This window comes from Phodopus roborovskii, unplaced genomic scaffold (assembly GCF_943737965.1).
Source record: "Phodopus roborovskii unplaced genomic scaffold, PHOROB, whole genome shotgun sequence".
Lineage (NCBI taxonomy): Eukaryota > Metazoa > Chordata > Mammalia > Rodentia > Cricetidae > Phodopus > Phodopus roborovskii.
This window is the reverse complement of record NW_026126434.1, coordinates 2285471-2296078: the sequence shown is the minus strand read 5'-3', so window position 1 is coordinate 2296078 and position 10608 is coordinate 2285471. Positions and strand designations below refer to the sequence as shown.

General features: G+C 49.5%; 1 protein-coding gene across 4 annotated transcripts in view; it reads left to right on the top strand.

The window, feature by feature from the left end:
* Window positions 1-1620: 1620 nt before the first annotated feature.
* The window catches only part of Vash2 (vasohibin 2), a 38271-nt gene continuing 29283 nt past the window's right edge, over window positions 1621-10608 (top strand). For all 4 annotated transcript variants that reach the window (XR_007834674.1, XR_007834673.1, XM_051186626.1 and 1 more), the window contains exons 1-2: window positions 1621-1920; window positions 8932-9020. Coding sequence is in view for 2 of the 4 variants with exons in the window: in XM_051186626.1 (XP_051042583.1) it covers window positions 1645-1920; window positions 8932-9020 (365 nt within the window). In the remaining 2 variants the exon portion in view is untranslated. The remainder of the gene's footprint in view (window positions 1921-8931; window positions 9021-10608) is intronic.

Sequence of the window (10608 nt, the reverse complement as noted above, 5' to 3'; positions counted from 1 at the left end):
AGAGAGAGAGAGAGAGAGAGAGAGAGAGAGAGAGAAAGGTATTTCAGGGCTGGGGAGGTAGTTAATTTGGTAAAGTACTTGCCTAGGGTAGCCTTGGGTACCATCTGCAGCATACATGAACAGGACTTGTAAGTCCAGTGCTTGAAAGGTATAGACAGGACCAGGAGTTCAACGTCACCCTTTAAGTAACAAGTTTGAAGCCAGCCTGGGTGTTGTGGGAACTTGTCTCAAACAAACAAAAAGAAAAGGAGGAGGAAAAGATAAGTGTAGTGTTTTAGTGGGGACTGAAGGAGGGCCACTCCTTGGTTTCAAGCATCCCTCCACAAACCAGTACCTGTGGCAAAAGGGGCCTGACTGGTCTCATATCTTATAGCAGCTTGGACTGAGGGACCTTGTTATCCATGACTAGTAAAGTAAGATGTTAATCTGGAGAAAAACATATAATGGAGGATTTCGGTAAGTATTAATGTGGATCATTTCCTGAGTCACCCAGAGCTATGTGTAGGGACAGGTCGTTGCTCCCAGCTCCTGGGTGAACGCCACTCCAATGCCAAGACCAGCTCTACCTCCAAGTCATATCTCGGGGAGGGGGGGGGGCTTCACTGTTGCGCTTCACCCCAGGGAAAACAGACCTTAGTCCCTGGATAATCGCTCCAGCTCCGCGGGGCCCCCAGGACACGCAGCATCGGATTTCGCGTGGTAGCCCAGCTTCCCTTACTCGTATTCCCTCCCGCCTGAGAAAGCTGGAGCCAATCACAGAGCTGCACAGCTCCGGGTTGTAGAGTCCGGAGCCCGGGACCCGCCCCTCTTTGTTGAGGTGTCCAATGGACGCATCCAGAACATCGGCGGCTGCCCGGGTGACTCGGTTATATGTCACAGAATAATATTCGAGAATGGGACATGGAATGAGGCAACGGCCGACGCAGTTCCAGGAGCCCTCTGCAGCAATGAGGCCAGCAGGCTCGAGGTGGGTCCTCGTGCCCCGCGCGTGCCCTGACTGTCCGCAGCTGCCACTCCCAGTGTCCGCGCGGGACTCTCGGGAAGGGGGCGGTGCTGCGCTTGCCCGGGAACCGCGGCTGGAGCCGCCCCTCGCGCGCCAGGGTTTGGGGGGCTTCCGGGAAGACGCCAGGCCTCCTCAGCAAGCAGAGGTTGCTGCTGCGCCCTCGCGCCAGCTCCGGGTGCTCACGTGCCAGCTTTCTGTGGGTCGGTGGCAATCCACCACATCTGGGAACCCAGGGATGAGTGAAGCCTGGAAGGGACCCCCGTGTCTTCTTGCTACACAGCTGTCTTGCTTCTTCCTACCCCGTCCCCTCTGCACCCGTGTTCCTTGCATGCCTCCCCATCCCCGGGTGCAGCTGGGTGTGAGTCTTCGTGGCCCCTTTCCAGCCGTCTTGCTAGGTAATCCGCTAGGCTAGAGGCTCGCTTTAGTCCTAAGGGGATGGGTCTGGGGCAGCGAAAAGGGGGTGGGCGGGAGCCCCCTTGCCTGTCTACTGTGCCGCAGTGTGTGCTGTTTCCACTGCTTTCAGGGCCGGCCTTTGAGCGGGGAGTTCCCTTAGCAAGTCCTGCAGACACAAGAGATGAAGGACACCCCCGCGGTGCTCTGATCCCCTGTGCACCCAGGTCCCCCGCCGCGTGCCCCTCACCATGACCGGCTCCGCCACAGACACTCATCGCTGCCCCCACCCCAAAGGCGCCAAAGGCACCCGGTCCCGGAGCAGCCACGCACGGCCAGTAAGCCTCGCCACCAGTGGGGGCTCGGAGGAGGAGGACAAAGACGGCGGGGTGTTGTTCCACGTGAACAAGAGTGGCTTCCCGATCGACAGCCACACCTGGGAGAGGATGTGGCTGCATGTTGCCAAGGTCCACCCCAAAGGGGGAGAGATGGTGGGTGCCATCAGAAACGCTGCCTTCCTGGCTAAGGTCAGTGGCGTGGCTGGGAGAAGGCGGGATGGTCCGGATGGGTAGGATGGAGACGACTCAGGCAGTGCAGAACAAGGAGATGCGACATCATGTCCAGCCACGATTCCTGTCTTCCTGTTCCGCTGCCAGGCAGGGGCAGGCAGGGGGATGCTGGCTTGGCCTTGTAAGGTTAGGCAGAGCCAAAATCCATTATGTACTCAGCCCCTGTAACATCGGTCGTCTTCATCAAAAAACTAATGTCACTAGACACTCCAAGAAGGCATAGAACCCCACGTCCACCCCGCCTGCCCTCCATGGAGTGTATCGCACCTCCCCTGTTCCCCTACCAAATGATTTATGGAGCCGTGAGTGAATTTGTAATCAACCAGGCGGACTCCTCAGCTGAATCATCTCCAGACTTTTTTGCCAATTCCCCCCCCCCACCTTTTTTTTTTTTTTTTTTTTTTTTTTTTTTTTTTGTGACAGTGACTTTTACCTCTGGAACTTGCAGAAAACAGTGAACTGTCTCTTCCTAGCTTATGTGGCGCCAAGGGAAGCATTTGGCTGTGGCTTAAAAGGGACTTTCCAGTAAATGGGATGAATTAGTGTCTCCCCCCTCCCCCCCTCTGTGCCCCATCCCCCCCAAAGGAAGAGGCCAAGCGAAGTTCTCTTTTTACTCTGGAGGGCAGCCAGCCAGCAGCTGAGCTTGGTGGCCAAGGATATGGTTACACAGAGAAGATGTTCCCTGGTGGGAATGTCCTGTTATATAAAATGCAAGCTAGGTGAAAGCCTGTGCCACTGTGGAGATGGTTCCCTGGACCCTAGGGACCGTGTTTGCAGAGAAGGATCCAAGAAGATGCAGGAGTCACACACCTGAGATTCCAGAGCCATGTCATAGTCAATCCCTAGCCTGAGCATGCAAGACTGCAGACTTGAAGGCTGTGTGCGCCCTTGGGGAAGTGGAGGAGGTGCTCTGCTTTCCACTCCATAGTGTTTTATTACTTTGCTAGTAGGGAATTCATTCTGTCCAAATAGCATCTTACCTTCGCCAGCATAATGATCCCTGCTTTTGAACACAGACAGTCCAGGCTTTGAGTTCATCTTTCTCTGTTTACCGTGATCCCCAGTCTTTAAACATGGAAGAGTTGGCTGGAGGGGGCAGAGGCTGGATACCACTGTCTGGGCTGGCTTTCTGGTTCCTGCACCTCCTTCGTTGTGCCTTCATCTTTACCCCAGCTCTACGTGCGGGAGCCCTTCTCTGTGTGGACAAGCATCAGGTCTTAGTATTGCTGAAGATGTCTCTTACTCAAGACCTCCTCAGAGGGCATTAGTTCAAGACAGTGGCACCCAGCCTCTGTTCTTTATGGCCCCTTTTCCTTCCCCATCCTCCTCCTTTTTCTCCTCATCCCTCATCTCCCTCTTCCTTGTTTTCTTTTTCCTCTTCATTCTCTTCTTCCCCACATCAGTCTGCTCTCTCTGGACCTCAGCTCATTTGCCACCAGGCAGTCCCCTACACAAACAGATGAGATGCAGGATCCCAAGTGTTGCTGAGGTGATGCACCCAGTATTATAGCCGAATGCTTCCTTTTTATAAAAGAATGTTCCAGTCAGGCATGGTGATGAATTCCTGTAGTCATAGCACTCAGTAGGGAGAGGCAAAAGAATTACAAGTTCCAGGCCATCTTGGGCCCCACAGTGAGTTCAAGGCCAGCATGGAATGTATAGTAAGATTCTGTTTCAAAAAAAGAGATTGTTCCTGTATCTTATAAGTATATTATATGTATCATACTGTATTTTCATTGTAACCCAAGATCCTCCTGACAGTTGCTGATAAGTCAGGAATTCTCTAGCCCAGTGCAGGCCATTATCTGCTTTAGATTTGTTGTTTTTGGTATTTGTGTTTGCTTTCTTGTTATTACTTTTTTAATCTTTAAAGATTTATGGGTGTTTTTCCAGCATGTGTGTCTGAGCTCCATGGGCACGAGTGCCCACAAAGGTCAGAAGAAGGTGTTGGATCCTCTAGAACTTGAGTTAACAGGCAGCTGTGAGCCACCATGAAGGTGCTAGGAATTGAATGGTCCTATGCAAGAACAGCCACTGATGTTCTCCATGGACCTCTAGTCATCTTCCTGAGCACTGAATCTTAATAGTTGTATTCTCTACCCCCGACTCCATCATGGCATCTCCTGGCTTCAATAGCCCCCAAACCCCGGCTCCTGCCCAGGCACAGGCATAGAGTTCTCAAGCTGCTCTGCCAGAGGCCATTCCTCTCCAACTCCAGACTTGGCAGTCTCTCTTGGGTCCAAGTTTTTCTTCTTTAGCCAACACCACACTGTGAGGAATTTGTAACAAAGGTGGGTGGTCGACAGTGCTGAAAGATTGCTGAATTTGGGTAAGATTAACTACTTTATCAATAGACTATGAATTGAGGCAAGACAGTATTTTGAGCAAGTTCCCAGGGTCTATGAGGCATGGATGACAAGTCCTTCAACTACAGGATGCTCTGTTAGGGGCTGTAATAAGTTCTGCCTGAAGGTCTGGGTATTCTCTTGGGAGCAGGGATGGGGGAGGATGGGGTGGGGATAGGGACATCACTTGAGAATGTGACTGCGTTCTTCTCCACTTGTGGTTGCTGAGACTAAGTGAGCACTTGACCAGGCTCCTACTGGGATAATTTAAGAAAATATAGTGTCATTGGAGTGACTCGAATGGGCAGAGAGTGACAGGTGCTGAGGAGCAACTGGCTCTTGCAGGTCTGTCTCTCATGTGTCCTGGTGCCTAGAGCCACGCTCTGCTGAGGCCAGACACCAGGGCGGCTCAGCCGGAAAGGCCACTTGGTTTTTTGCACACCCCTCCCCCCCCCCCGTGTGTGTGTGTGTGTGTGTGTGTGTGTGTGTGTGTGTGTGTGTGTGAGATTTTCACAGTCATTCCAAATTTGGAAAGAATTCACATTAGCGGGCTGAGATCTGAAGTGTGAGCAGGGATTTGAGATTCCTGCAGGCTGTGCCCCTGCATGCTGTGCTTGCTGGACACTTCCTCCGTTCTGTGGCCTGGATTCAGAACTATCTGGATCTTCACAAGGTCTGACTCCAGGACATCTGTCCCAGACTGAAGGCTGGGCCCTTTGATGCAGGAGCCTGGGCCATCCTGGGATTATGACTGTTCATGCTACTCCTCCCCGGTTTCCAGGACGTTCCTGCTGTCTGTGCAGTAAAAGACATGCTTTGGTTTCTGCCTCGTTTTTGTTCAAGGTTGCTCAGGTCGGGGCTCCTTGCTGTCTCCCTGGCTCCAGGCCTGGTTTCCCCTCCCCTTCTTCATGGCCATACCAGTCACACATCTGTATCCACCTGTGGCCTTCCCTCTTTCCTTCCGTCAGCTTTCTTGTTTGGCGAGAAGAAAGTGGAGAGGCCAGCTGCCAGAGTCTTGCCCGTCTCATTATTCTTCCCTGCCTACCCCATACCCTCTTTTTCCAAGTCCTTGGAGCTTCCTCGCCAGCACTGGATCTGGCTTCCAGGACATGGCGACTAACAGGAAGGATGGAGAATGACATTTGTGTTTATTAGTGAACATAACCTTTTCTGGAGAGCTGTCATTTGCATTTCTCCTTCAGTGAACCACTTTTTGTGACCTTACTTGTTTATCGTGGTAAGATATGTGACACATGACCTACCTTTTAACCATTTGAAGTGTGTGGCTTCCATAGTTTGCAGTCTTAATGCCCTAAAGACCCACCTGATGAAGGCTTAAGCCCCCAGCCTAGGATGCTTTTAGGTGAGGCCTAGTAGGAAGGATTTATGTCATTAGGGAGCGTGCCCTAGAATCGGGACAGTGACTTCCCCTCCCCCTCTCATTTCTTGGATTCTGTGAGGTGAACAGACCTTCTCTATCACATGCTTTCTCCACGGTGTGCTGCAGGTCCAAAGCTGTCGGTGTGAGTGACCATGAGCTGAAAACTCTGAATCTGTGAGACAAAATCAACCTTTGTTCTTTATAAGCTGGCTGTCTCAGGACCTTTGTTACAGCCATAGAAAGTTCTGTGACATAATGGACATGCACATGGTTATGCCCCCATCCCAGCCCTCACCGTCAGAACCTTTCACTTTTCCTGTAACTTAGGCACTAAATACCCACTACCCAGTGCTTACTCCCAGGCAATCACTCTGCATTTTGTCAGTGAGGCTGACCACTCTAGGAACTTTATACATGAAGAATTACATGGAGTTTGCCTTTAGCACGGTTTTGTGTGTGTGTGTGTGTGTGTGTGTGTGTGCGCACATACACACCAAGACACACATTCAGAGGTCAGATGGTGAGGGTCTCTTCCCACCATGTGGATTCAGGGATTGAATTTAGGCTTGGTGGCCAAGGCCTCCTGCTGAGTGAGCTACCTCCCTGGCCCAGTATTGGCTGTTTTGAGGTTGGCTTACTTCATGGTTCATCCACATTTCAGTGTGTCCCCAGAAAGTGCCTGCTTTTGAAAACTAAACTAGCATCTCTCTATGTTAGGATAGACTTTTGTTTATTGTGTCCATCCTCAGGCACTGGGCTGGCCTAATGAGCTTTCTTATCACTATGCAGTCTCCACAAATGAAGGATACCACCTCCTCACCAGCATGTGCTGAACTTGACAATGGAGTAATGTTCTTATCTCCTATTGGGCAGGAAGACATCCTCAGGAAATGAAACCTCAGGGTTGCATATCTAGGGATCATGGTCCCTGCTGATTCCAAGCCTCACTGGTCCAGCTCTGGAGAATGTGTTACTGATGGATGGATAATGGCACTGCTACACCTGTGTGCACCACGTGTGGCCCACACCTGCTTGCATTTTCATATAGTTGCCAGGGCAGCTGAGGTAGTGTCCTTGCTTTATCTGCATGCGATGGAGGCTCTAGGGGTCCTGTTGTGTGACAAGGGGCTACAGTAGGGATTTGAACCATTGTGTTCATTTCATCATTATACCTCAGGGGCCCTTCTGGTGTATACTCCAGATCCAGCAGGAACATTGACTGCCTAAGGTGTTGTTTGAAGTTGCCCCAGGCTGAGCCGCAGCCAGCTTACTTAACTTCAGCCTATGACACCTTCCGCTGAGCACCTTGGCTCTCTTCACCACAGCCCTGCTCCAGCCCACATGGGGGAACACTTACATTTGTCCTCCTACTTTGGAGCAAATGTGGCCACAGCCAGCTGAGGTAACTGCAGCTGTTTTCTGAATCCCTTGGGCACCGTTGGTTGCTATTCTGAGACCCAGCTGCCTTCTGAGTCTGGCTTCACACCCTGCTCTATGGGTTCCAGGGGCTGGAGGAAGGGCAAAAATAACTCTGGTGTGCTCCAAAGAGGAGTCTGAGCAAAGCCATGGGCTCCAGGGCCGGGGCTCGCTGTCTCACGTCCCGAGCTTCCTGACTCTGTGATGGAATCTCTGTCTCCCATCCTTCTCTGCTCCCATTTTCCTGCTCTGTACCTGGTCTAGCACTTACAACAACATGGAGACACCAAGGGTGGGTCTGTTCTTCAGCCTCCTTCTCTTCTCACCTCTCTTTGAAACCTCCCATTTGTTATGTAGGTTTGGTAGACATGTGGGTGTTACTGTGAGAAAAAAAAAAACAAGGAATCTCAACACTTACTAGAAGTGTTGGTTGGACAGAGAATTCATGTGTGAGTTTGTATGTGAGAAACTGTTTCTGTGGGAGTGTGTGTATGGGGGGGGGGGGTCATGGGAACTTTGCCGTCCAAAGTGACTCTCCCCGGCAGGGAGTTTGAGTTGAGGTGTTAGAGAAAATGTGGCCTGTAGAACAGTTGGGCTGTGTGTGCCCACACAGCCGTGCTCTTGCTCACACATACGGCACCTTGGCTTGCATGTGCCAAGTGTGACTGCTTCCCGTCTAGCTGAAGGGACAGTTTCTATGAATTTAGAATGTCTCAGAGCCAAGGCTGAGTAAAGGCACTGAGAGGAAACTATCATCAGGGAACGTTTTCAGGAAATGTTGCGCAAGTGTGGAAAGAGTTGGCTACCGCTTAGAGTACCAGGCTCATGTCTCACTGCACACTATGGAGTGAGTGCCTGGAGAGCCAGGCACTCCTTCAGTGCGGTCTGGCTCTGTTGCCCAGCTAGGCTGTTCTCATTCTAGCAGCTTCCTGTTTTACTATCACTTTCCCCTTCCATTTGCAGAGCTGGCCCTGTTTTCCGCAAGGATGAGGCTAATCTTTCCTCTTGCTGTTTTTTACTCCTTTTGAAGAAGCTAATGGCTAGGGGAGCCTCCTCCCTGAATCCTGCACTCATAGGGACCACGTTTCTTAGTCACCAGTGACATAGCCCACCACAGACATGGAGAAGATGGAGTTCTTAATGAGTTCCTGTCTGGCAGGTGTCCTGGTGTTTTGGGAGTGGTTTGGTTGAGGGCTGACTGTAGGCAGTTGGGGAATGGGAGTTGGCTGGGCTGCCATGAGGATGCCTCATGAGGTCAAGGCACAGTACTTATCTAGGGAGAGTTGGCAAGAGTCCTCACCTTGCACACAGAAAAGGGCTCAGGAAGGGAAACTATGGGCATGTGAGGTGTGTGATGTTAGAAATGGTGCCCACGGCTGGTCACCATCCTTCTGAAGTTACTAATCATGGATACCATTTGCCTCGTATCCTGTGTCAACGACGTTCAAGAAGGGGGCATATACACTGGGGGCCACTATTAGCCATTCTGCAGAATGGTCCATGCAACAATAATGCTGGGATTGGTGAAGCACCTTGGGGTCCCATCCTGGGCCAGTCACAGTGGGATATTCCATAGGATGTGGTCCCTGGCCTCAAGAAGGCAGAAGGGCCTTAGAGAACCATGGCCCAGAGTGGAGTATGTTTGGAGGGGGCTTAGAGGGCCCTTCAATGGTGGGCCAGCTGTCTTGGGAGATTCTGTGGGGGAGCTGCCATGGCTACTGGTGACTATACCAAGTGAGTGTCTGCTTCCAGGAGCAGCTCTCCCTCATGTCTGCTTCAAGAGCTGTGCTTAATAACAGGAATCCTCCTCTCTCTATCTCTCCATAGCCTTCAATTCCCCAGGTCCCCAACTACAGGCTGTCCATGACGATCCCAGACTGGCTCCAGGCCATTCAGAATTACATGAAGACACTACAGTATCCTTTCTGCCAGGAGCTGAGCACCCCAGACAAGGGATGGGCTTTGTGATCACAACTTTGGTGGCATGTTTGTCTCCAGCTGGTTGTCCAAAGCTCTCTAAGGTTGGAGGACATTGGAGGGGATCCCTGGGAAAGAGCCTACAGCATACTTGATAGCAGAGACCAGAATGACCAGGGCTTGTCCCTCAAATGGAGCGGTAAGGTTGGTTCACTGTGAGCCTGTCACTTCTCTTTTCCATTCCTTCCCACTTTTCCCCATTTCTTAGTTGTCTTTGTTTCCTTCTTTTCCTACATGGTCAGCTCTCTCTTTCCTTCTCCCCTCCTTAGGAATGATGGGATAAAAGAGTAGGTCATTGAATCTACTTTTAAACTAAAAAGCAACCACTAGTCTTAAATATTTTAGATTGGAATGGATGCTTGTATATTGATACAGATTTAATGTAATGCTGTATATGTCTCTATTCTTGTTTAAGACATTGTACCTGTGCAGCTCAAAGGTATCTTGAAAGGATAACAAAGACATGTTAGTTAGTTAGTTAGTTAGTTAGTTAGTTAGTTAGTTAGTTAGTTAGTTAAACATCTATAACAATCAAACAGAGTCATGTTAGGTATATTTTTAAGGTCATACAGAGATATTCTAAGTAGATAGATGGTCTTCAAACACCTCAGAGATCTATAGAATATTGACTTTAAAATGCTTTAATAACCTAAGGCTTTTCATGATCAGTGAGACACGTCTTCTCCTGGCAGCACCAATCTACTTCAAAAAAGGGTGATGGGTATTGAAGAACTTCCACATGGATTTTGCTTTCATTGTGGCAAAGTTAGCCACTGGGCAAGAAACTGCCCTTGCCTTGATTGCTGACAGTATGTTGTCCAAATTGGATAAGCAGGACACAAGAGAACATGACTGCTGAACTTTACCAAGACAAGGTAGGATAGTCCTTAAAAAAAATTCCTGCCTCACAAAAAGTCTGTCAGATAATCTAGTCCTGTAGGCAGAAGATGGATGCCCCAACATTGCAGAGGAAGCTTGGATGACTGTGCAAGCAGCCAGCTGTCTCAGTCATTTCTATAGTTTTGGAAGTTGCTTGCCTGGCACTTCCTGTTTGCTCAGGTAATAGTTTCCTTCTTGGGTCTTTGACTGAGTTGAAGACTAGATAGTTATACTGTTTTCCTTGTTACCAAATTAAAAAAAATAAAACTTACAAAAGAGATGTAAAGTTTATAAGGTTGAGAGACAAGAAAGGTTAAATTATTCATCTAAGAAGATGTTTTAATGTCTAAAAAGACATTTTTAGGATGGTAATACAAGTTATGATAGTAAAGTGGTTTAGGTATAAAACTTTGGAGTTGTCAAGATAGGGTAGATAATAGAGCATTTTCCCCAAAATTGCAAAAATACAAATGGACTGGATATTGTAAATGTAATTCTTGAAAACTGATCTTAGTTTTACTATGTTAGAGTTAAACCCTTTCCTTTTTATTTAGACAAGAAGGGGAAAATGTTGCAGAATATTTGTGCATGCAGTAAAGCTGTAAAGCTGTATCTCTGCCTAAGGCGTCCTCTGATTACTAAAGAACC